The sequence below is a fragment of the Strix aluco genome, chromosome 4 (genome assembly GCF_031877795.1).
Source record: "Strix aluco isolate bStrAlu1 chromosome 4, bStrAlu1.hap1, whole genome shotgun sequence".
Lineage (NCBI taxonomy): Eukaryota > Metazoa > Chordata > Aves > Strigiformes > Strigidae > Strix > Strix aluco.
In genome coordinates, this window is record NC_133934.1 from 88868825 (window position 1) to 88894055 (window position 25231).

At 59.1% G+C, this 25231-nt stretch overlaps 1 protein-coding gene across 5 annotated transcripts; it reads right to left on the reverse strand.

Annotated features, from left to right (window-relative positions):
- Positions 1-40: 40 nt before the first annotated feature.
- LARGE2 (LARGE xylosyl- and glucuronyltransferase 2) lies at positions 41-25222 on the reverse strand. 5 transcript variants are annotated; one of them, XM_074824100.1, is made up of 16 exons: positions 25088-25222; positions 19126-19261; positions 6905-7078; positions 6350-6606; positions 5888-5970; positions 5478-5601; positions 4803-4974; positions 4577-4681; positions 4198-4310; positions 3948-4073; positions 3041-3196; positions 2759-2922; positions 2217-2495; positions 1737-1883; positions 1364-1559; positions 41-1283 (listed from the first exon to the last, which is right to left on the reverse strand). In XM_074824100.1, exons 3-16 carry the CDS (start codon positions 7002-7004, stop codon positions 1086-1088), a joined length of 2220 nt encoding a protein of 739 aa, XP_074680201.1. In that variant the 5' UTR covers positions 7005-7078; positions 19126-19261; positions 25088-25222; the 3' UTR covers positions 41-1085. The 5 variants fall into 5 exon arrangements, with proteins under 5 accessions (XP_074680201.1, XP_074680203.1, XP_074680202.1 ...); XM_074824102.1 differs by lacking the exon at positions 25088-25222 and adding an exon at positions 23828-23849; XM_074824101.1 differs by lacking the exon at positions 25088-25222 and adding an exon at positions 21093-21215.
- Positions 25223-25231: the final 9 nt, after the last annotated feature.

Here is a 25231-nt window from a genome sequence, read left to right on the forward strand (position 1 = left end):
GGCAGAAAAAATTAATAACCAGGCAGTTCTAACAACGATGTGAAAAAGAATAAAAAAGCTTTAATTTAAAAATTAAATTAAAAAGAGAGAATAAGCAAGAGGCGCTTGTGCCCTTTCCATACCCCGCGCTTCGTATGGCTCCTCATGGACGGAAATCCTCACACCTGCACAGAGCTGGCTCTTGCAGCCCAGAGTAACGCTAAGGACAGAACAGCGGTGACTGCAGCAGCAACTGGCCTGGAGAGCCTCCAGGGCCACCAGCAAAATCATCCAGGAGGAAGAAAGAATAAAAAAAAAAAAAACAACCCAGGCACCCTAATCATTTAACTCTTATGGGAAAAGTATTAAATAATTTAAATAGCGTGAGGAAAGCAATGCATCCTCTGTGCTCCAGTGTGTGATAGCGGTGGAACAGTGCCCGGCCCAGCTGCTCCCGGCACGGGGATCCCACCACAGTGCTCAGCTACGGTCTTGTCCAGTGTCAACCACATCCCTGATTGTCGATGGCAACGTCTGCGCTGCCAAGAGCAGGGGAGCAGCTGGGTGGTGCCCTGCCAGGAATTTCTCCAAGCACGTGCTGGCCCACGAGGCTGTGGTTTTGCCCGTCGCGATGGTTTGCAGCCCTGCGAACGGGGCCTGCCGGCGGCACGGCTGCTCCCAGCCGTGAGGCGCAGGGCCGTTCTGGGAGCTCACTGCTGGGGACAGCGGACAGCCCGTCCTGCTCTGGGTGACTCCCACACCACCGCTCCTGGGCCAACCCCACTGGAGACATTGCATCCATACGGATGGGGACTAACAATATCCCTGGCCCCTGGCATGGGGAAGTTCCCCTGTAACGCAGGAAGGCTGCTGCTCCGGAAAACCCTCAGCCACGCCGCAGCAGCTTGACCCGCAGGCAATGCATGTTCTCGCAGCTGCCATCTTCCATCTCATCTCCGGGCATCCCTTTGCTGGGCTGGAGAGGCTGCGCTGCCGGTTCGGTTCCCCCGGGCCAGGCTGCGGCAGTGGGCCGGGGCAGGAGGGAGGCCCTGCGCCCTCCCTTCTCCAGCGTGCTGCTAGCACCCCACACCCACTGTCCCCAGGTGTCACAGGCTCCTCTCGGCGGTGAGGTATTTGAGCGCGGCAGCCCCATACCGCCGTGACAGGTCCTGGTGGAACTCCTCCCGCAGCGTCTGGAGGCAGCCCCGGTACCCTGCGCTCAGGCGAAACTTGGAGATGTCAAAGCTGGGGGCATGGGGCATGTGGATCATGAAGGCGTTGGGCAGGACCAGCAGCTCGTACTCCTGGAGGAAGAGCAGCGGCCCTGTCAGCATCGGCTTGGTGGTACCAACGGGCCACTGCCCCTCAGCAGCCCCTCACCCACCTGCGCATCCAGCTCCATGATGTGGGACACCTTGTTCCAGCCGAAGCCCACGAACCTCTGGTCGTACTTGGGGCAGTCTCGCCTCACTACAACGTAAGGCTCGAAGTCTGGCTGCCACGCCACGCGGTACGGCACAGTGGCCGTCCGCCACTTGGCATAGTCGGTTGGGGCATGGCCTTTGGGCCACACATGGTACCTACAGGGAGAGATGGAATTGAGAGAGTGGGGAAAGCCGGCAGCTCCCCGAGACAGACAGAGGATGCAAGGGATCCTCTGAGCCGGCTGCCCCACAGCCTCAAGGCACAAGGGTGCAAAACTGGCTTCTGCTGGGTGTGGTGGCCCCGCTGGATGGCGGGGCAGCTCCAGACCCTACCTGAAGGTGTAAAGGGAGCCCATGTCCAGCATGGAGAGCAGCTCTGCTTTGGATTTGGGGAAGGTCAAGCGGTAGTGCAGGGTCTCGAATGCCGGCACGATGAGAGCTGCCTTCCTCCGGGGCAGCTCCAGCTGCTGGATGGAGTTCCTAGGGCGGTAGAAAGGGTATGAGGTCTCCCTGGCTGCCAGCCGTGGCCACAGCCTCCTTCCTCAGCTCCTCCAGCCTGCCCAGAAGGGCAGTAATGAGTTTGGACACTTTGCAGTGGTGCCACGCAGGGGCAGGAGGAACGGGGCAGCCCTCACAGCCATGGCTGCTGCCTCATCCGATGGCATCTGACAAAAGCAAGGGCAGGACCCCAAGGTTGAGCACAAAGGCAACAGTTTCTGCATGTTGAGAGCTGCTGCCCAGGGTGTTTCCTGCAAACCCCGCTGCTTGGGGAGCCTGGCAGGCTGAGCAAGAGCCGGCTGGAGAAAGCCTTACCTGAGGTAATCGTAGAGGCCATACATAGGCAGGAAGTCAATATCCGTCAGAAAGACGTACGGCGTCTGCGTGTTGGCCAAGGCCACGTTGCGCAGGAGGTTGATGGGGTAGAACTGCCCTTCCTTGTAGACGATGTGGTAGGCGACGTTGCGGCGGGCGCTCAGCACCTCCGAGGCCTGGGCATAGCGCAGGAACTGCTGAGCCTCCGCATCCGACATGTAGAGCGCCAGGCTGATGGGGCCCGCCCAGTGTTTGCAGATGGCCTCCAACATCTGCAACCTGTGAAGCAGAGGGCACTGCATGAGCAGGAGACCTGCCCCAAACCCAGAACTGGGCGCCTGCCAGCGAGCCGCGTGCCAGCTGAGCCCAGTTCAGGGTGGAGCGGGAGGAACGGCTGCTCCCAGCTCAGGGTGTTGCTCCTCACTGCAAAGCGCTGGTGTGAGGACCCGTGTTTTGGGATTCCTGGTAGCTCCCAAGCTGTGGAGCCACCCCAGAGGAGTGGAGGCAGGATCCGACCACCCACCAGCCCCACCAGCAAGTACCTGTCCATGGAGAGCTGGGCCACGAGGGTGACATCAGTGGGGCTGGGAAGGGCCAGGAACTCGTACTGCAGGAAGAACAGGTGGACGCGGTGCTGCGTGAGGTGCTGCCGGCGGAAATCGTAGCAGGGATCGTCCTCGTCCAACTCCTCCAGCGCCTGCTGCAGCTGCAACGCCGTGAAGGTGAGGGAGAGTAGGAGCCCTGCGGGGAGCTGGGGCAGCTGCGTGGGGGTCTCTGCCCACCCCACGCTCCAGGGCTGGGGGAAGAGCCGCCATCGCCCTCACCTGGTCGCTGGGTGGGCTGGGGAGGCTGGCACAGCCGAAGAGCTCCCTGCGCAGCAGGTTCCCATCGTACTCCAGGAAGGTCAGGTAGAGGTTGCGGAAGAACTCCACGTGCTTGTTCTTCACCCGCAGCTTCTTGGGTGAGTTCCAGTGGATCACCTGAAGGCAGCGGTGTGTCACCCCACGGAGGGGAAGCCAGCAGCACCCAGTGCTCCCCAAGCCCCCAGACCCCAACGCCGATTCCCCCAGAGCTCCAGGGCCAGCGCTGTCCTTAGGCCCTCCCCTGCCTCAAAGGCAGCAAACCCACTGTCCTGTTTTCGGCTGGGATAGCGCTAATTTTCTTTTAGTAGCCGGTACAGTGCTGTGTTTTGGATTTAGTGTGGGAATAATGATGATAACACACTGATGTTTTAGTTGTTGCTGAGCAGTGCTTATCCTAAGTTAAAGATTTCTCAGTTCCCTATGCTCTGCCAGCGAGCAGGTGCACAAGAAGCTGGGAGCGAGCACGGCCAGGACAGCCAACCCCAGCTAGACAAAGGGCTATTCCATACCATAGGGCATCATGCTCAGTGTATAAACTGGAGGCAAATTGGCCAGGAAGGTGGATTGCTGCTCAGGGACTGGCTGGGCATCGGTCAGTGGGTAGTGAGCAACTCTGTTGTGCATCACTTGTTTGGCTTATTTTTCCTTTAGTTTTATTTCTCTCTCTTTTTGTTATATCCCTTTTATTATTATTTACTATTCTATTACTATTGGTTTATTTTATTCATTAAACTGTTCTCATCTCAACCCACGAATTTTACTTTTTTTTCCGATTCTCCTTCCCATTCCACTGGGATCAGGGAGGAGTGAGCGAGCGGCTGCGTGGCGCTGAGCTGCCAGCTGGGCCTAAGACACAACACCCACCCACCTTGAGATCGGAGACCTCAGTGTAGCACTGCTCCGAGCGGGTGTGATCAGAGAGCTGCACGTTCCAGAAGCAGGGGAGCCGGTACACCAGGGCCGGGTCCTGCTTGATCACCGCGTTAAAGATGTCCTAGGAGAGAGAAAGGCGAGCGCACAGGCGGATGAGGAAGACAGCACGTCCCCCCGCCGCCATGCCAGCAGCGCTACAGGAACGCAGCAGGGCCAACCACCCCGGAGGAGGCACTGTTCGTTACCTGATCAGCCAGCGAGGTGGAGAGCATGCTCATGAGCTCCCGCTCCGCCGTCAGCCGCCACATCTGCTCCCAGCCCAGGCGACGCAGGCGGTCGAGCAGGAGCAGGATCACCCCTGGGTGCCAGGGAGGAGGGCGCTGGGTCACCGAGGGAGCACCCAGCCGTTACAGAGCTGGAGCACAGCAGCTCACAAGCCTTCGGCCCCTGGGACATGCCACTTCTCTGTGCCCACCCACACGACCCCGGGACGCTGTAGCAGCCCCCCTGTGCCCACCAGACTCTCCTGCCTCACCTCAGCCTTCCCCAGCCTCCCCATGCCAAGTATCGCCTCTCCTGGATGCACCATCAGCTGCAGGGCCCACCCCGGCAGCCCACGCTCACCCGTGTTGAAGCCACGTCCCAGGGCCGGCCACGGTTTGTGGTTTTTCCACAGGTTGCCCAAATACCAGTCGCTCTGGTTCTCCACCAGCCCAATCACCTGCTTGTCTGAGGAAACAGAGGGACGTGGATGCAGCCCCTCTCACTGTAGGTTCAGCGGGCCTGAGACTGCCACCCTGAGTCCAGCACCCAGGGCCCTACCAGGGCCCCAGGAGCACCCTGTCCTCACCAGAAAACTTCCCGAAGACAGCCCAGAGCTCAGCGATGTCGGTGGCGAAGGTGATGTCAGTGTCCAAGACGATGACCTTGGAGAGGTTGGAGGGCAGCGCCTTGGTAAGCGTCAGCTTCATCAGCCCATAGATGCCAGAGTAGTGCTTGTTGGGGATCCACGACACCTCCGGCTGCAAGGCGACGCAGCCTCAGGGCTGGGCACGGCCATGCCCTTCCCCTGCCCAGGCAGGAGCCCAGCAGAGAGGCACAACAAAGCATGGAGCCAACAGAGCCTGGGGCATCTCCTCCAGCTGCAACGCTGGCAGCCACACACCTCTCTTCCCAGGCCCTTCAGGCACTTGCTGGCTGCATCTCCTCTTTTGCTTTCACCCTGGCACAGCTCTTCCCCCAGCCACCAGAACCCCTCCCGAACCCCAGTTTCAGTGCTCAGTGGGGGACCCAGCTCTGCCACAGAGGCAGTGCTACCCCAAGGGGCCTCCCCACCGCTCCAGCACCATCCCTGTGCCCCTCTTCTCAGCTGGGCCAGCAACAAGTCCAGAAAGGGGAGCAGGTGAGTGAGGGACCAGCAGAAAAAGTTAATAAACCCCTTCCCGCTTGCTCCCCCCTCTCTGCTGCTCCCCTCAACCCTCCGACCACCAGGCTGGGACAGGGCAAAGGGGGTGCAAGTGCCTGCCTTCAAGTCATCGGCGTTGTAGAAGCTGACATGGACGGAGGGCACCATCCAGGACTGGAAGAGTGTCTGGAGGATCTGGTGGGCCACCGAGTCCGTGATGAAGTGAAAGTGGAGGGGGTTCTTCCTGCCAAGGGCAAGCGCAGCAGCACTCAGTGCCACAGCGGGAGGAAGAGGACATGGTCCCCATCCCTCCCACCCCTGCCAGGGGACAGACATCAACTGAGGGGGCAGATGGCAAAAAATCAGCCATCTGGGGGAAACAAATCCCCCTCTGACACTCAGACATGTGGCACAGGGGGTAGAGAGAGGCCCTAGAGCCCCTTTGCTGCAGCACTGGTCCCCCTGCAGCCTGCAGCAGCTCAACTGGGAACCCCAAACCAGTGGGCCTTGGCACAGCACCTCCCCATTACCTGTGGAAGAGGATGGATTTCACCAGGGTGACCACATCCCGGCTCGCATTGTGCCCGGCGCACACAATCGCAACGTGCAGGAGCTGCCCAGAGACAAATGAGGCCTTTTTGAGACTGGACACCCCCCCCACAGGGGTCTGTCAGCTCTTCCCTGGGGCCATGCTATGGGGAGAGACTCCATAACCCAGCCCCTCCCCTGGGGAAGGAGCCCTAGAGAGAGGTGGGAGGCTCAGAAGCCAGGACCAGAGGTCTGGCCTCCCTCTCTGGAGAAGCAAGACACCCTCACCCACTGACCGTGGCCTGCTGAGCACCACGGAGAGCCAGGATGAGGCCCCGGCACGGCCAGAACACAGGGGCAGCAGTGCTGGGCGGGCTGCACACACATCCATGCCCAGCCAGGGTCCCAGCCCCCCATCCCACACCCCCCACCCACCACGCTGCGGTGCCGGTGCCATGGCCCACCTCACACTTGTGCACCGTCCGCTGCTTGGGGCAGGCGGTGCGGTTGCTCCTCTCGTGCCCGGGGGGGTCCCCATCCTCGGCGGAGGTCCCCCACTGCGGGCTGCCGTCGCTGCCCTCTGCCTGCGCCTGGCCAAGCTGCATGCGGAGCTGCTGGTTCTCCTCCTCCACCCTGCGCACCCGTGAGGCCAGCGCCTCCCGCTCCATGTCCCGGCTCGGCTGCTCGCCCAGGCAGGCCGGCAGCAGGAGGAAGCGGCCGTCTGCAGAGGAGACACGGGGACACGCGGTGGGCATGGCAAGGCAGAGCTCGGCCGGGAGGCACCGGGTGTGGGTGGTGGGGCAGAGCCCCAACTGAGAGGTACCAGCACACCCCACATGTGCCCAGCCAATGTCACAGCTCTGCTCCCTTGATCCCCAGGGATGCCCCTGGAAATGCAGAGCTCAGATACACCTGCAGCGATTTGCACGGCCACAGAGCAAGCACCCCGAGGCCTCGGCCTCCCCTGCCCACCCTCTGTTGCGGACTGTCCCTTGATGCAAAGAGAAGGACCCACTCACATTCGAGGCTGCCCACAAAGAGGTAGAGCCAGGAGAGGAGGACGGCCAGGGTCACCGTGGCGAGCAGCAGCTTCAGCTTCATGCGCCAGGAGCGCAACATGGTGTGTCAGCGGGACGCAGGTGGCAAGGATCAGGTGGGCAGCCCGAGCCCGGCTGGTCCCCGCATCCTAGAGCCTGCAAGGGGCAGGGGAGCAGAGAGCGGTGTCACCTCAACATCCCCCTGCAGGACATCCCCCGTCCCCTGCTCCCTCCAGGATACTGCCTGGGCGAGACAGACACCCTTCACCTCTCCAGTAACAGCCTCTCCCGGCCGGCACCCTCCCACCCCATGTTGGGGCATCTGGACCCCGGGGGCTTGCCCTGCCACCCTGCCATGGCTGCAACAGCCCTTTGGGGTGGGGACCCTCAAACATGGGAGGAGGGAAGGTGTCCTTCAAGCCATTTCACTCCAGCTCTGGTCCTTGCCCCTTGTCACCCCACAGGCCAAGGTGGGAGAAGGAAGCGCTCCCAGGGGAGGAGAGGCTGTGCTGGAGAGGCCCCCCCCCGAGCTGGGTGGCTGGTCACGGGGTGGTTAATGGCGCCTGCCCTTGAGAGGGAGCACAGGGCCCTCCCCCACCGCCTCCGCAGGCCGAAGGGGCCGAGACTGCTCTTGAGACGCGGCCTCAAGGACGCGGCGGGCTACGTGGGAGCACAGCCCACGGGTGGCCAGGCACGGAGTCCCGCTGAGCACGCCAGCTCCTTCCCAGCCCTCCCACCGGCGGGCTCGGGTGGGGGCAGCTCCTGTAGCCAGCCCTGCCGCGGGCCACATGCCTCCCCCGCCGCTCGCAGCCACCTGCCCCGACGAAGTTTGGTGGGAAAATCCCAAACGCTTCGGTGGAACTCACTTCCCGGCACTGCTGGCTCAAGGGGGCATGTGGGGGGATCCCCCCTGACCCTGCCAGGCAGAGCCCCATGCTCGCCACCTTGCTCCTGCACCCAGGCCCAGCATGGGGACAGAAAGCCCGTCCATCTCCAGAGAGCCCTGCCCCGAGATCCCAAAGAGCTGGGTGCCCTGGGTTGACAAAAACCCCACCAAGCAGGGCAGGCTGGCCTCGCTCCGTGCCCCTGCCTGCCTGCCTGCCTGCCTGCTGCAGCTCGAGACTGAGCCCCTGCCCTCGGCGCAACATCTGGAGCCTCAACAAAAGCCGTGGTAGGGATGAATGAGCCGGATTAGGGTCTGCTCCCGCCTGCATGAACCCTCTGGAGCCCATTGATGTGCAGATGCCCATGGGGCCGCCAGCGCTTGGGGGCTGAAATGGGCAGCCCTGGAGGAGGACACCCCTCTGAGCAGCCCCTGGGGTTGGGGTGCAAACGCCTGCCCGCTGCTGCAGGAATTGCCTGCCGAGGGTGGATGGCAAGATCACCAGGACACGCAGCAACAAGCTCAGGCGCTGCGAGGGCAGGGGCAAGGCCAGCCCGAGGGAGCACGGCCACCCTAACCCACTGGGGGATGCAGCCGAGCCCCCATGGCAGCAGGCACAGCATCTGAGGGCTGCACCTCTTTTCCCGGCACCGCAGCCCCCTGCAAGCAAGGACCGGCACTGCCCTGCTTTTCTGTTCTACAGAGCAGGTCAAGCACCAGCATGGCGGGGAAGAGGGACCTGACCCATGGAGGACACCAGGCCCAGGCGCCCCTTCTCCCTGCCACGGCCGTGAGCTTTGCTGGACCTGATGAGGTCTCTGCATGCTGCTGCCAGCCTGTCTCCCATCCCACAAGCCGATCTCCACCTCTCCTGCCTGACCTGGGCATCCACCAAACTTTGTGTTGAGCTCACGGTGGGGGCAGCGAGGCAAGATGAGGGAGGTCACCTGGCACCGAGCAGTCTGGGAAGCCGAGGGACAGGAAAGGGACTTTAGCACAAATGAAGGAGAGGAAAGTTGGTGGCACACAGCAGCACCCCTTCTGCTCCCACTTGCCCCCGTGGCCCCTCTGGGTGGGGCCTTGCTGCAGGGAACGGCACTTTGTCCCCAGCACCCTACCAGGATGACAATTTTGGGGTCAGAATGGGACCAGCAGCAGGCCAGTTGCCCAAGACCCTCCCGGAGACACCCAAAGACTCCATCCATCCCCCCCCCGTAGCACCCCCAACCCTCCTGCCACCCCTTCTCCCCCTCCTCACCTGGCCGCTCGCCTGCCCCCCAGGAGGCGATTTCCTTACCTGCCTTTCCCCTTCTCCTCCTTCCCAGCCGGCTGGCAGCCCAGTGCTGCTGCTCCCTCCCGGGTCTGCCGTTCCCTGTCCTCCCTTTACTCCTCCCTTTCAGATCTGACACTTCCCCCCCTCCTCCCCGCTCTCAAACCCAAGCTCCCCCTGCACGCCCTGCGCTGGCCCCCCTTTCGGAGGAAGAAAGAATGAACAAAACAAGAGATTAAATTCGCTTTCTACTCAAGAGCCCCCAGCGCCGGGGGCACGGAGTTGCCCAAAGTAAGTCGGGAGGATTCCACCCTCCCTCCAGCCCCCTTCCCACTCCCAGGCCTCAGATATCCCTCCTGTGCTGAGATAAGGGAAGCATCGGGACTATTTATCCCCTACCCAGCACCTGCCTCCTTCTTTCCTGGGGCAGGTGCCGGAGGCTTTGTCCACATGGAGAGATACTCGCGGCGGGCTTTGGAAGGCAGCAGAGCCCATGCTGTCTCCCCTTGGCTGGCAGAAAGGGGCTGCACGGCTAGCCTGGGGTGCACATATGGCAAGGTGGGGTGCAGTCCTCGCTACCCAGAGAGAAGAGATATCAGCTGCCATCTGAGCACTAGCCCCTCACCTGGACAGGGTACAAATGCCACCGTAGGTTTGAAAAGGAAAGAAGAGCTGCCCCGATCGCCCAGGCTTGCTTCAGCCCCACCAGCCCAGGAGTGCGGGGCTCCCCAGAGAGCAGAGCGTCCCCGAGACCTGCCCAGCTCACCGGGAGCGAGCAGGATGGCAGCAGGAGGAGCGGGAGGCCGGGGCTGGGAATTCTAACTATGCGGAGATGGGCTCTATCTGCAGCTCCCCCAGGGCCGGGGAGAGGCGGCCGGCCACTGCCTGGGGCCAGAGCGGATGGAGGAGCCCCCAACCCTCCTGCCTGCCTTGGCCTTGGCGGGACCTGCTGGGAGATGCCTGGAGAAGGCAGGGTGTAGTGGGAGGAGGCCTCCGCCGGCAGCAGGCTGAGGGATTAGGATGCAAACTGCCTGCATAGCAATTTAGATGAAACGTAAATTGCCCCCCACCCCATAACCCGAGGGCGAGCTGCGGCAGCGAGCCCCAGCCTGCCTGGCAAAGGCAGAGCAGCGCCTGCAAAGGCAGCCCCCGGGCCCCAGGGCAGGGGCAGGCTGCATCCCCACCCAGGCAGCACTGCAGTCACTGCCCTGGGAGACGCATTTACCTCCCCCTCAGGCAGCTCTTGCTTGCCCTTGCAGAGCCCTGGTCGCTCCCCAGCAGTGTCCTTCTGCCCAGGCCAGCCCCCGCAGGGAGAGGAAACCCCCCAGCTGCCCCACTGCTCCCCTGAGCACAACCCCTCACTTTGCTCCTGTGCCCGGCCCAGGGGTACAAGGAGCTCAGCCCCCAGGACTGTCCTGTCCCTGTCCCGGGGTATCCATCATGCCACAAGTGCTCCAGCTGCGGCATCGGAGGCAGCAGCCGCGCAGGGCTTACCCACGCTCCTGGGAGAAGCCCAGACCTTGGGTAGCCTCCTGCCAACAGCACTGCTCCGGGGGAGGAAACCCTCTCCTGCTCCGGCTGACCACCGCCGCCTCTCCGCACGCTTTTCCTGGCCTCCCTATCTTGCTCGCGAGGGCCCAGCGCCAGGCCCTGGCCAGCCGGGGCAGGAGCAGGTAGGCTTCTGGGGAGCGCAGGCGAGGCGGAGGCGTTTTAGGATGTTTATGGTGGTGGGGAGGAGATGGCAAGCAGGAAGGCAGCTACACAGCCTCTCCTCCCCCGTGAAACGTTAAAGGCACAGCAAGTGGAGGGCAAGGCTGGGAGCAGCTCCCAGGCAAGGGGCACAGTGGGTAGCGGCACACAGGCACCATGGCTCTGCCCGTCCCCGCAGCCATGGCGCTCGGCCTCTCTGCCCTCCCTCCTCAGTCTCCTTGCTCGCGCCAGACGAGCGCAGCCAGCAGTAAGATGAGAGGTTTCCCAATACTGCCGGTTTCCGACCCCAGCGCGAGGGTGCGGGGCAGAAGTGCTGTTCACAGCAGGTTATCCTCCCTCCCCCACATTCTCCCTGGGAGTTGGGCAGCTCCTGCTTTGGCAGGGATCGGGGACATGGCAAACAGGCCAGAAAGAGGCACCCGGGTCCCCTCTCTAGGAGAGGCTGATGGCAGACACCAGGGAAGGGGCAGGCAGGACACTGGTCTCGCCTCAAGCCTGGACACCCCGGCCTCCAGCGATGACAGGGCGACAGCCAGGGGATAGGGAGGGTCAAGCCAGCAGAGCCGGGCAGCTGCGCAAACACCGGGTGCTTGCTCACACCAACCCCCAAGGCATGGGCAGGAGCCCAAGTCTGGCTGCCTGCCGGCCACCCCTCTGTGCTCCCAGGACAGTGCACCCACCTTGCTTGCCCCACGCTCCCCCCCGAGCTGCCTGTGTGCTGGCACTCCGCTCCTCCAAGATCACCTTTGCTCTCCCTGGCTCGGTGATTATCAGGTGAGCAGTTAATGTTTAGGGAGAGCTGGCAGTGGGAGCTTTCCTATCACATCAGCATGTTTCCCCCAGCCCCACAAGTAAGAGGGGAGCACCCGTTTTCCCACAGCATCGCAGCCGGTAGCAAGGCCCACGGCAGGGTGGGTGTATTAGCCCATTGTCTCTCCTAGAGCTAACGTGCACCCACGGAGGGCACACTGAGGCAAAGCACGGCTGTCTGCAGGTCGCAGGAAAACAGCCCTGCAGGGCACAGGGAGAGCCCCAGGCTTGCTGCCTCCCTCCTGTGTAGCCCCAGGCGTTACAAGTGAAGAGGTGGCCTGGTTGTTCCCGCTAAAGAGCTGAGGGGCAGCCGGGAGAGGAGTGATTTCGCGAAGCCGCGCTGACTGTTGTCTTACCTAGCTGTAGGCAACAGAAACTGCAAATCTCTCAGGTCTCATTTTTGGAGCTGGGAGAGCAGCAACAGTTTAGCTGACCTGCTTAGACTCCTCAGCAGGAGCACAACACGGCAGCTTCCCAGGCTCACGGGAGGTGAGAAAGGGCCCGACAGCCGCAGTGAGAGCTGCGCAGTGAGACTGGCAACTGAGAAAAGGCACCACGCTTTGAAGAGAGGCAACTGGGGACGATTTCTTCTGCCTTTACAAAGAGATGGGAGGTGCCAGTTTCTAGTTCGGCAGGTCACCTTTAAAGCACGTACTGCAGCGTCCATCTGACAAAGTCCGTTATGATTTGGGGTCACCTCCCTGTCGCCCTCCCCATGGCTGAAACGCTGCCACTTGAGGGGGGCTGTGCCAGCCGGCGGATACCACACAGGCAGCACAGAGCGGGGCAGCTGCAGGAATTTACAGAGGCGGAATGGAATTTGGCCAGGAGAGCAGGATTAAAACCCCATGCTCCGGATTACCACGCCATCCCTCCCTCCCCAGTCTCATGATAAGTGAAATTTAAGTGAGAATTTCACCTTCGTACTTCCCTGGAAAAAGCAACCTGTGGCAAAAGAGCCCTGTATTCTAGAGATGGGATTAGGCAGCACATAAACTGTGAAAGAAGCCAATGTCCCTATCTCCCCACTACCCCCAACACCACCAAGCGGCACAGAAAATCCCCAAAACATGAAGATCCTCCTGGGACAGCAGTCAGCTATGCCTCTAGCTGTGCCTCTAGTTATGGCTCATTCTTGTGCATCAAGCTCTCCTCAGGCCTCTAGGATCACCACACACAATTCTGCTGCTCTGAGAGTTCAGTTTTTTATTCTGCAAAGGTCACACTGAAAAGCCATTTTCTCTTCTCTGACAGAAGCACAGTGCTTGGGGAAGAGGAGCCAACAGTCTCTGAAGGGTGTTAGTTGAAGCTCTGAGCTTGGCTGGATCAGGGACTTTCGTCACCAGACTGTTTCCTTGTTTCCAGAGGAAACAAGCAAGTTCAGGCTGGGTCTGACACAGGAACACGCCTCGCTGCTTACCTCTCCATGTCTGAAACCCCAGGAATGCACCAGGGAGCAACTCCTCTTGGCAAGGACTCCAGTCACGGGGCCCTGCTAGACACAGTCCACTTTTGCAGAGCAGCAGTCCAGCCAGTCTCCCTGTCCGCAACCGGGCACTGGGTTCAGCTGACCAGCAGATCCCTGGCTGGGGAGAGGCCTGTGCAGGGGACACGGTGGGAGCCCAGTGCCACAGCAGAGCGTGCAAGTGTTCTGTAGGAGGCTTAAGTCCACCAGACATCCTGCAGCGCTTTCAACTTGGGCAGCTGCATTTTGCCACAGCTCTCAGGCAAGACAAGAGGGGGCCACCCAGCTAGCAACACCGGCCTTAAGTGCTCTCACTCCTGTCAGGCCCAAGAAGCAGCTGGAAGGATCCAGCTAGCAACAGCCTTCAACACGTCTGTGGGGACACCAGGGCTGCAGAAAGCAGGGTGCTGGCTTGCACTCCTCTGCACGTGCTGCATTTGTCCCTCACTGCAGCAGGGGACCCACAGGCTGGACCCTGAAAGCTTGCGTGTGAGCAGAGCTGCAGCACACCAGACACGCTGCCCAGGACACCCACCCAGACACCCCAACACCACTGGCTGGGTCTCACCCCACACTAGAAGTAAGAATCACCTCTCAGGGACTGAGTCATCCCCTGCCAGCAGGAAGCCCCTCACCCAAGGGCTGTCTGACCATCCAGCATGGCTCTGGAGCAGCCATCCTTCCCCCAGCACTCAGCCAGCCCTTTGCCCACTGTGCCAGGCTCAGGGTGAGAGAGCACCCTGGTTTTCCCACCGAGCCCATTTCCTGCACAGCCTGGTGGAGTACATGAGCCCCACTCCAGCCTGGCACCTGGAGGTGACCCCAGTGCCTCCTCCCCCTGTGAGACTCTGCCAATGTGCTGCTGAGACCCCCAATAAGCTCACGGAGGAGATACCTGTTCAAGACACTGCTTCCAGCTTTACCACCCTGGACTACAAGTTGTTTGATGACAGGAGGATACTCAGCAGCTGAAATATTGACACTGACTGGCCTTCTTCTGGGCCTGATGGAGCACAAGCCAGACTCAGGACAGCTGCCCTGACATTAACACAGAGGCTACGGAGTCCTGGATCAAATCTCTTCCCCATGCTCCCTTGGACAGCACAGCTAGGCACAGGAGGGGCCAAGCCTAGGGACTGTGCAGGAGCACTACAAGGGGCAGCAGTACCCCGCCTCCCTCTTGAAACAGAAGCGGAGCAGCATTTGGGCTGATCTCCAGCTCCCTTCCCTCTGCTGGGATTAGGTTTTTAGTATCTGCCTTTTTGCTGATGTCTGAGCTGCAGCTAATGGCCAGCTCCAAATCCATTAGGTTCACTGTGTCCCGGTCTCCGGATGTGCTCCGGGCATCAATACCTGTTCACTCCTGCCACTTCCTAACGCTTCCACTGCCATGGGCTTGCAGCAGAGGCAGTTCCTGGGGTCAGAGCTGAGCAGGGGCAGCAGCTGGGAGCTCCAACTTCTATCCAAGCCCTCTGCCAGCTCCAGCTCTGCCGTCAGCGCAGCTGGAGCACCCAGCGGGCACAGCAAACCGGTAGGAATTTCACCCTGTCAACTACTGATGTCTTAAGTTTCCAGCTAGCAGTGCCCACAGGTAGGGACTGACAGGAGATTCCCCCCTCCAAATCTCCCTGCTCCCTTGAAACACTCTTGAACAACCCACACCAGGAACTGCTTCCCCATGGGATGGGGGAGACCATATCCCAGCACATCTGACCAGACCTAACCCCTACACATGCTTGTGGAGTCTGCATCACCTCATGCAAAATTAATTAGGTTAATTACAGCAAAAAAGGAGGCAAATGGACTCTAACAACCCCAGACCGGCACTCTGCCTGGAAAAGTCCACAAGAGGCACGACACCGTCCTCCCCGCCACCTCTGGGAAGGTGCCAGGGGCATGGCCGTGAGCCAGGCCCTCAGGTGCCTGCCCTGCATTGTCACTGGCAGAGCTGGGTAAGTGTTTTTGGCTGAATAGTTATTGATTGAAAACTGCAGTTTCCAGAGAGCTCAGAGCTATTTGCTACTTCACGACAAGTTTTGGACAAGAACAAAATGCTTTGTTTTCCAAGCAAAAAGTCTCAGTTTGCATTGTTTTGTTTGAAATTGAGCGGCACTACATTTAAAAGAAAACATAAAGGGTCTCTCAAACTCGGCTGTGTTTGGGGTTTTTTTTTCCCCTCCAGCTTTTCATTTTGGGCACTAAATCAAGCAATTAATTATTTGTTCAGCTCTGCTCTCCAGACAAGCTGCGAGCATCACGAGCCAAAGGGCCGGAGCAGCTCTGCCCAAGCAGCCGTGCTGAAGAGGGTGTTGGTGTTTTCTGCGCTGCAGGCTCCTTTCAGACCTCAGCTTGAGCTCCCTCGAGGCCAGCAAGCAGCAAGGGAAGGAGAGCAGGGCCCTGTGCGAGGAATGGCAAATGCTCTGCTGAAAAGGTATCCACCTGGCCCAGTGGGCAGCAGTTCGGGATACACCACCAAGAGGTCACAGCCACTGCTTGAAGGACATGTCGTGGTTTGAGCCCGGAGGGCAACTGAGCAGCCAAAACCAGGACATAGGAGCAGGGCTTCCCGTACAAACTGCCCTCCACTGTGCAAGCACATCACACCGAGGTCCCTCACTAGTCCCACTGGTACCTGGCACTGGAGCAACCCTTCCAGACGCCGTGTCTCGCAGTGCCGAACTCTTCTCTGGCAGCCTCGGCAGCATGGGGGAGCCAGGCACGCACACGGGGCACCTGACCAGGGAAGGCAATCCCTTCGCTTCCCAGGCATGAAAAGCAGCTGTGCTGCAGAGGAGGCTGGTGCTCACCGGGAGCCAGAGCTCACGGATGCAGCCTGGTATCTCTTCCACCAGGGACTGGCCCAAACTGGGAGCTGTGCTCAAGCAGCCGCTCCCATGTCTTCCTCGCCCAGAGCTATTCCTGGCACCGGTGCCCTCAGTGCCCAAGCAAGGCTGAAAGCAGAGCTCGTCCACAGATGAATGGAACAACTGCACTATAAATAGCAAACTAGGATGGCTCAGGGCAAGCTCTAAAAAACCCAAGCAGCAATAGTGCGTCCACTCGGTGCCCTGGGCGTTTTGTAAGACTTGAAGCCATACCTGAGCTGCAGAGAGGCTTACGCATTGCAAATAGGCTCTGACAACACTATGGAGGAAGAGCTGCTGGCTAGGCTAAGAGACTGCAAACTTATCTGCAAAAAAGCATACAGGGCATTTTGCACACTCGAAATGAGGTAGCGACTGATGGGGGCAAAAAAAAGGAGGGGAAGTGGATCCAGGAGGGGAGGCGGTTCCCAAAGCCAGGCGGTGGAAAGAAGAATGCTCCCAGCACCCCAACTCCTTACAGATCATTCCCAGCACTCCTCCCCTCCTCCTGCTCCTTGTGTTCCCATCCCTGGGGCTTCTCACACTGCTGAGCTAAGCCCTGAACTGCACACCAAAGGACAAAGGCAGGGAAGAAACAGCATACCTCAACTCAACCAAGCAGCAGCTCAGGACAAAAACTCGTGTCTTCTGCAGTCCACAGCAACCTCTGTGCAGCACTCAGCCTGCACCAGGAGTGGGACAGAGGCATAAGAGCTCAGTCCATCCTGTGACCATCAGGGTCAAGTTTCCCTCCTACCTCCAGGAAGAGGCTTATCCTTCCCGCCACACTCGTCCTCCCTACTCCATCTTCCCTGTTGGTGCCTCCATCTGGAACAGCAAATACTTTGTCTTCCCCTTCACACTGACAGCATATGTCATATAAAGGGATCTCAGCCTCCACAGATGAGGGTAGGACCGGCCTCATGCAGCACTGCCAGGCACCAGCCTCCTGCTCTCAGCGGGGAGCCCTGCGCTTTCAGCAATGCTGCAGCACAGCTCACTTGAGCATGCACTGGGAATAAGAGTGAAGGAGAGACAGTTGGGAACGTGGGGAGAGGTGTGTGCACCCAGGGAAGGCACAAGACCTGAAATGAATCACCCAGCATATAAACACACATGCACACACACATACAGGGAAGCAGTTGCTTCCTCTGACAGAAAGGTGGTTTTTTTTTTTGTCAGAACAGGAAGACAGAGCTCAAAAAAACCCCAAGACACCAAACCCTTCCTTTATTGCTCCTGGAGCACTAAAACCAGCCAGGGCACAAGAAGCAAAGACAGCCAGTGCTGACTACAAACCTACCTTGAGAATTTCGGAAGCCCATAGCTCACTTCCCTCCCCTGCCCCCCAGCTCTCCTGTCACCCCTTGCCCTTCCTCCTCTGCGCAGCAAGCAAGAGGAGAGGTAGAGGTCTCGAGTTTGGCTGAGTTTCCACTCTGGGGACAGAAGCTCGATAACAGACTGGGCAGGATGTGAGCACCCGTTGAGGAAGAGGATTAGTAACCCCCTAATCTGCACATTTTGGAGTCTAAGCACTTTACTCCGCTCTCTAATTAAACCACAGAGTGCAGAGATTGCCAGAAGGCAGAGAACAAGGAGGAAGAAGGAAAGGAAACAGAGGCTGTGGCTTAAAGGCTGTTTCTTGTGGCTTAAATGCAAAGGGGGGGGTCACTGGTAGGGATGTATTTCACCTCAAGTGCTTATGTCAGGGCTGCTGAGCATCCTGTTGCCTCCCCCCGATCCAGTCCATAGCAGGGCTGAGGGCAGGACGAAGGGGAATCTGTGCAATGGCCGGGGGACAGCAGAGGAGGGAGCGAGGGGCTCCATCAGACCAGACGAAGCTGTACCTGCGGCAGCCTCGCCTGGCTGGCCATGACTCCCCTCCTGAGTCCCCTGCCTCCTGGGAAACAATCTGAGCACCAGACCATGTTTGTCTCCACAGACCTGTCTGCACAGAAGGGCCTTGTTCAAGCGCTTATCTGGCTCCAGGCTGGGGAGGGGCCAGTGCCTCACTGCCCTGGCACCCAGGCAGGACGTTCAGCTCTGCGCCGGGCTTGTTTGGGGCTGCCTGGCAGGGGAAGCTTTCCTGGCACAGGTAAAGAGGGAAACCTTTTACCACAGCCCACGACAAGCAAAAGCAGTTCAAATAATGGCCCAGTTCCCTCAAGCTGTGTTCAGGCCCACGTGCCTGTGCCGAGAGGAGGCAGCAAGCCCAAGCCTCTGTTTCTCACTGCTGGCACTTCAGCACAAGTGGGGACAGCCTCACCACGGAAACTACCTAAGCAGTGGGGATGGGAGCTCTCTGGGCGGCAGCACGCCACGGCCCCACAGCACAGGAGCAAGACAGCTGGGAACAGGAGTGCCGGGGAAGGGCCTCACCTCCCGAAATGCTCTGCCTTCAGCTCTGCCCCACCAGACTGAGGCGGGGAGGGGGGTGCGTGTGTGCAGGGGCAGCCTGTCAATCCAGCGTCCCTCTCTTCCCTCGCTCCTATTCTTTGGAATTCCTCTCTTCTGTTTGCTTTGTTTCAGCCCTCAATGAACAGGAAGAAAAGGGAAGGAGCCTTGACAAATCCGATCAAGGCGCAGACACACTGAGCCTCCCTCCTGCTGGCATGCCAAGCCCTGCACTAATGAGGGGTAGAGGAGAGAGAGGTGGCCACTGAGAACAGTGGCCCCACAGAAACACTTGGTGTAAGGGACAGAGGGAAAAGAAGCTGCTAGGGCAGAACAACGCCAGCACAAGATCCCAGCCTTCAGAAGGGGTTCTTCCCATCTCCCCTGGTCCAGGGAGCTTGTTCCAGCTCCTCAGCCCAGGTCCCAGTCACCTACTGCCCACTACACTAGAAACAAGCAATAGACCATAGTAGTGTCTGGGGAGAAGGATCCAGACGTGCACGTTCAAGGGAAGTCCAGCTGAAACAGCCATGGAGATGGGACCACACTTTGTTCCAAGAATTCATGCAGGGAATGTGGTCTTTTCCTCCAGAGAACTGGGCCATGAGGGCTTACAAGTGCCAGTGTTGTCTCCAGATCCTCCCCACAGGTCCCAAATACCCATGTGCCCAGTAGAGGGGAAACCCACAGAGCCAAGACTTTCTGCCATGCAATTATCCCCAGTTTACCAATTAAGATACAGAACCACTAAGACAGGAAGGGAGCGAGCACATGTAAACCGTCTACTTAACAAGCAAGATAACTAACCTTTGGAGGCTGCCAATGTTGCAGGGGTACCTGGGAACAGCTGGAAAAGCTGTGAGAACCACCCTTCAACCAGGGATTCTCAATGTGAAGGGCAAATAAAACATCTCAGCTGCACTTCTTTGGAGCTTGCCGTCACCTGAAACCCAAAAGACAAACAGTCACATGAAGTGCTACTGCGTAAGAGAGCTTTGGGGACAGGCTCCTGCAGAGCCAAGAGTGTCATAGATCAGCAGCACCCAACACCTTGGTCCTGTCCCTTTCCTCCAGCCTGTTACAAAGCACAACTCAGTGTCACCCAAGGCTTCCCAGAGAGCCCATGGGAGAACACCTGCGTGCTACATGTTCCTAGTCCCAGATCACTGCACTGTCCTGTAGCACATTTCCCACCCATGCAAGGAGGACTATACACGTGTCCCCAGAACTGCTGGCCAAGCCACAGCCACCGTGCTCCATCGCAACACACATGAGTCCTCACACCGACTCTTCAGCAGGACAAGGAGCTGGGAGATGGATGCAAGTTCCCCGGCCCCCTCCCAAACATGATAGCAGAAGCAGTGTTTAGCTTGTGAGGCAATGAAGGGATTAACTATCCTGTCCAGTAACCTGAGCCCCTGCGACATACCCTGGGCAGTCCCAAGAGGGGAGTCCAGAGAGTCTATCCAGATAGATGCACAACAGGGAGAGAGAAGGCAGGCAGAGGAGAGAGAAGGCAGGCAAAAACCACCACGCAACTTGCACTGCAGAGAGCAGAGCAGCCTGCATGTATCAATCCTCCCGGGAGAAAGGGGAGATCCTCTTCCTCTGCTGGGAACTTGCCAGCACACCCCTTTCCTCCAGCTCCTGTGGAGTTGGGCACCCGCACCCTACAGGTGCAGGCTGGAATGGATGAGCCCTTCTCCCAGGAGGCTACAGGGATTATCTCCTCCTTATCGGGAGAAAGCCCAAACCAGAAGCACAGAGCCACGCAAACAAATTGGGGCAAAGGAATCAGAGAGGAATCAGCAGTTTTGATTCAAAGCCCCTCTACCCACACACCATTGCTCCAACATGCAGGAGGAACAGAACCTTCAAAGCAGGCAAAACCCACCCAAACCATCTTTCTGGTCTGTCCCACCTGTTTTAAAACCCCAAACAGAGAAGTAAGTGTGCAGTGTGCTGGGCACCAGCCCCACCGCACCCCTCTAGCCACAGCAAACGCCAGGTCAGCCTGGCACAGCACAATACAAAACAAGGGAGGCAACATCAATCCCAACAAGGGCTGGAATCAAGAAATAATTCACAACAGCTGCTACCTGAACAGTGAAACCCAGCAACTCCAGTGAAGTAGTACAGCACCAAAACTGCTCAGCAAAACCCTCCTCCAGCAATAAAGCCTGACACTGCTTCTGTTTTGTGAGTCTCTCTCGGTATCTGGCTACACCGTGGCAGCCAGTGAGAGAGGACACGTATGGACACTACAGCACACATCAGGAAACACACACCTATCCCCTCCATCATCCCCGCTCCGCCTGTTCTATCTGTCAGCTCCCACCTCAGACCGAAGGGCTCTAGGGGGGGAACCTCAGATACTTCTGGAGCAGGGGGAACAGGATACGAACCAGGATGCCCAATCCACCTGGCACACATCCCTTTTGCAGTCACAACCCTCCCTCTGGTGCTACCAGAGCCCTGCATTTCCAGGGAGCAGTTCAGCAGGTAAGAACCAAGCTCCTGTCACCCACCCAGGATAGGAAGCAGAAGCTGCCGGCAACAAGACTGAGTAGTTTCAATAGCAAAGAGCTGGAAAAGCAAGCCACCTTCAGCAGAGCTAATACTGAGTGGGGAGAGCCAGCCACGTGCCTGCCATGCACAGCAGTGCTGCCACATCACTGCCGCCAGCGTCACCGGGAAAGCAAACTTCAAGAGCCTCATCTCCAGGGTGGAGCCCACGTCCAAGGGCTGCAACCCAGCCACCAGCAGTTACTTACACAGCACTGTGCGCAGGACCTGCAAGACCTGCAGCACGATCTCCAGGTCTGCTGCCTTCTCCAGGTGGGGTCAGGGGAGCTAGGCTGAGGCTGGGGCAAAGGCAGATCACAAACCACAAGCAGTTGCCCCCCTCACCCAAAAGCAGTTGCAGCAGCCTCTCCCTCAGGGCCCAGCTGCAGCTCTCCCTTGGAGCGTTTCCATTAACTCAGGCCACCAGAGAACTGCATGTCCAGAAGTTTTTTCCAACTACATCACATGGTTATTAAAAGATATAGCCTCTCCCACTCAGCCTTTAGCAGAGGCAGATTTGGGATATTACAGGAGACTGCACATTGCTAATGAATCAGGGAAGGGAGTTAATCCAAATAACAGCCTGGGGCTCTAAATGGCTTTCTGGAAAAGGCATCTGGAGGCAGGAGGTGGTCACTATCTCACAGCAGGGCTCTGGACACATTGCCAGACATGTTGTTCCTCCTGGAAAGCCAAAAAGAGTCTCTCTCCTGAGATGCCAAGTCTCAGCTGAGCTGGAAAGGGCAGGGACACCCTAACAGAGAACAGCAACAAAATGCCTCCAAGTCAAAACACACATTAAAAAGCCCCTTAAGCTTGTTTGACCTGGGTTTCCCTTCCCCTCAGACTACTGCTTCAAGCAATAGACCTGCCAGCAATACTTCAGGAACTCAAGGACTACACCACCAACATCCCCTGCCAGCTGCTGCCTTTCCAGGCCCCAGGAGGGCTGTCAGAGACCAGAGGTGCAAGCTGCCACTACCAGCAATGTCATGCTCAGGGCCTGATGTGCCTCATTGCCCTTGTCCCCTCATTTGGACAGAGATTTGGAGCTCTCCTGAAAGGTGCTGGCCTCCAGTGAGATACGGTGAGTGAATCAGGTCTTCCATTCTAGGCAGGGCTCATGTGTCAGGGACTAAAATACTCCCTGGACATGCCAGTCCACAGGTTATTTGGAGAGAGTCATAATTTATCCCTAGCTATCCCAAAGTACTGGCTGAGCTCATCCAGAAGCAAAGAAGACAGACGGCCACACCACAGTGCAGGAGCTGAGCAGGGCAGGAGGGGATGCCCCAAGGAGACAGGGCTAGAAAGGCCACCTCATTCCACACCAAGACTGCCCCCTTCCAACCACAGCCGAAAAGATCCACATCCCTGACCTCACGCTGCCAGGCTCCCTCCCTCCCAGCAGTGGAAGGACAGCAGGAAAACACGGTTGGGGAGAATATCTACTTCCCACACAACTACCAACCTCCCAAGACACAGCCAAACATTGATATACTGAGTCTGTTCTCCCAGATCCCACTCTCCAGCTCTAACGCGGGCATGCATTGTAAGGACATGTCCTTACCTACCCCAGCACCCTGCAAGGTATGTTTTGAGCAAGGCTTACTTAGGATGAGCTGCCTCAGATCCACAGCAGTGCTCCGCCTAGGGTCAGGCTCCTCAGAAATGGTGTGGTCTCGTGGATCTGAGCAGAGCGAGACGCTGGCAGCCAAGCAAGCTGGACTTCAGCACTGTACCCACTGATGGACTAGCAGAGAGTTTGCTTTTTTTGGTTTGCTTCTTTTCCTACCATTAGTGCTGAGCCTGCACCCCTCATCTTCAGAGCATAGGAACTATCTGGCCTCAGTTACAGCCAGTGGATTTCCAGTAAGCACGAGCCCTCAGGACCCACATTGACAGTAAGTGCTAAGAAAGTAGCTGCTCAGAAATCTTTCTGGGTACGGTCGAGAGAGAAACTAGCCTCTCAGCCCAGCCTTTCACTTCCTACCCGCCCCCACCCACCCCCCCCCACTGTGGGCACAATAAGCCAAGGCAATTTAATCTTGCCCAGTCTCATGGGCTCGCTGCTGCTCTGAGAAGCCACCCCTCCTACAGCGCTCCTTTGCAGCATATTTACCATAAAAAGGCAGCATGATGCTACTCAAACTGTCCTCCAAACTCACTCACTGCAGGAGGGAGATGAACAGAAAGGGGGACAGGACAGACAGCGGGTGGGAGGGAGGCTGGGGGCAACGGATGAAGAGGAAGCGTCTGCCAAAAAGCTGCTCACTCAGGGACAGAGCCACACTATCTAGCTACGCTGTTCAGAGTAGCCCAAGGACTTTGTGCATCAAGCTTCACCTCTGGCTGAAGACAAGCTGCCTTTGGCAGTCTCCTAGGCAGCCGGCTCTCAGATTGCTGTCTGGCAGAGCCAGAGCTTCTCCTTGAAGGAGTGCAGCTCCATCAGTCTGCACTGGATATGCCCCTAGAGTCACCAGCAGCACACACCTACCCCCAGCAAGCAGTGCTCCAGACTTCTTGTCATGGGCTTCACATGCTATCTCACCTGCCTTGATACTTAGACTAGTAGCTCAGCCACCGTGAAATTCAGAGGAGCTCACAGGTAGCACTGCATGTGAATGGAAAGTTGGGTCTAATCCATGTGATTCTGACTAAAAACGTTTGCTTAGCGCCAGACTGTTTGCCAGCGGTATCTCGTGCCCTTTTTGAACTCAGCCTGCTGGAAAACAAACCCTCATGGGAAGCAGGGAGAAGAGGAGAGATCAGAAAGGATAAAGTGCCTGCCCATGCAACTGTAATTCTTGCAGAGGAAGCTGCAGGCACACACTGCGTCCATTGTGTGGAGGTAACTGGACAGGAGGAAGGAGGGGCAGCTTGGCAGAGCTCTGTTTGCACTCGGGAGACCTGCGAGAGGCCACGGAACGCCTTCCTCACCCACCCTGTGCACCCTCAAAGGTTCAGCAAGGAGCCGCGCTGCCGAATCCCCGCACACCGCTGCCGATCTTTGTACCACAAGGTGTGCTGAGGGCCAGGCCCAGCTCCGGGGAGGCAGGGAGGGGACACTGGGCAGGGTGGTGCTGGCCTCAGCGCAGGGCATCGCTCCCCGACTGAGCGGGAAGCAGAGCTGGAGCACAGTCCGTGGAGCCCGGCACCACTCAGCGTGGCAGGGAGGAAGGGGTCTGCGGGTTTGAGCCTTCTCCTGCAACAGGCTGCAGCCAAACAGGTCCCCCACCTTCGTCTCCCACCTGTAAAATGGGGGTTAGTGCTTAAGTGCAGTAAAGATTAGAGGGTGACTGTGGCTGTGCAAGTCCTGCGTGGACTCCGGTTACAAGCTGGGAAGCACTGACAGCATGGCCTCTGACCACCTCCCTGCTACACCTCGGCTCCCCTCCAAAGCCTCCTCCAGCCCCCCCAGTCCCAGGCAGGGAGAGATGCTGACACGCACCATAGAAGATGAACATGAGGTTGGCAGGTCCCCAAGGCCCCCCCAACTTTTCCAGCCCCTGCCTGCAGTGTGCAGCCCCTTGGGGCAGCATCCCCTCCTGCCCCACACCCAGCGAGCGGGCACGGATCCTTCAGCCTTCGAAAAGAAGGGGGGCTGCCCCTGCCCCCCCGGTCCCACCTTACCCTTCCCGAAATAAAGCCCTCGTCGGGTGCCAAGGACAGATCCAAACACGGGCCCTGGGTGCCCAGCAGAGCAACCCCCCACCCCCACCCCCCCGGGGGCACCGGAGCCCCCGCACGTCGGTCTCCGCCGGGTGACGATGTGCCAGACGCCGCTCCCCAACGCCACCGGGAACTTTTTACCGGTGTCACCACCAGCCCCGGTAGCTCCCCCGAGCAACCCCGCCGCCAGCTCCCCGGGGGGGCGGCCAGCTCTCACCACACCGCCGCCAGCGGCAGCCCCCCACTCCCGGAATGGCGCTGGCCGCCTCCTAGGCCCACGGGGCGCCAGATCCACGCGTGGGCCGACGCCCGCCCCGCTGCAGCGCCTGAGGAACGTCTGGCCCCCAGAGCCCCCCCAGATTAACCCGTACCCCGGCTCCCCACCCTGCGGCAGCCACGTCCCCCGCTCGGAACATCCCAGCCCCTCACAGGCCGACACCCCGGCCCCACGCAGGTCCCCACGCAGGTCCCCCTCAGCCCTTACAGGAGCCGGCAACCCGCAGCCCCCGCCCCCCCCCAGCACACACCGTACCTGCTCGGCCGCCGCCGCTCCCGCTCCTTTAAACCCCCGCCCCGCCGCCCATCGGCCGTTCGGTGCTCGGCCGCCGCGCCTGGCCCGGCTTCGCTGCGCTCCGCTCCTCTCCGCTCGGCTAGTCTGGGCTGGGCGGGGGGCGCA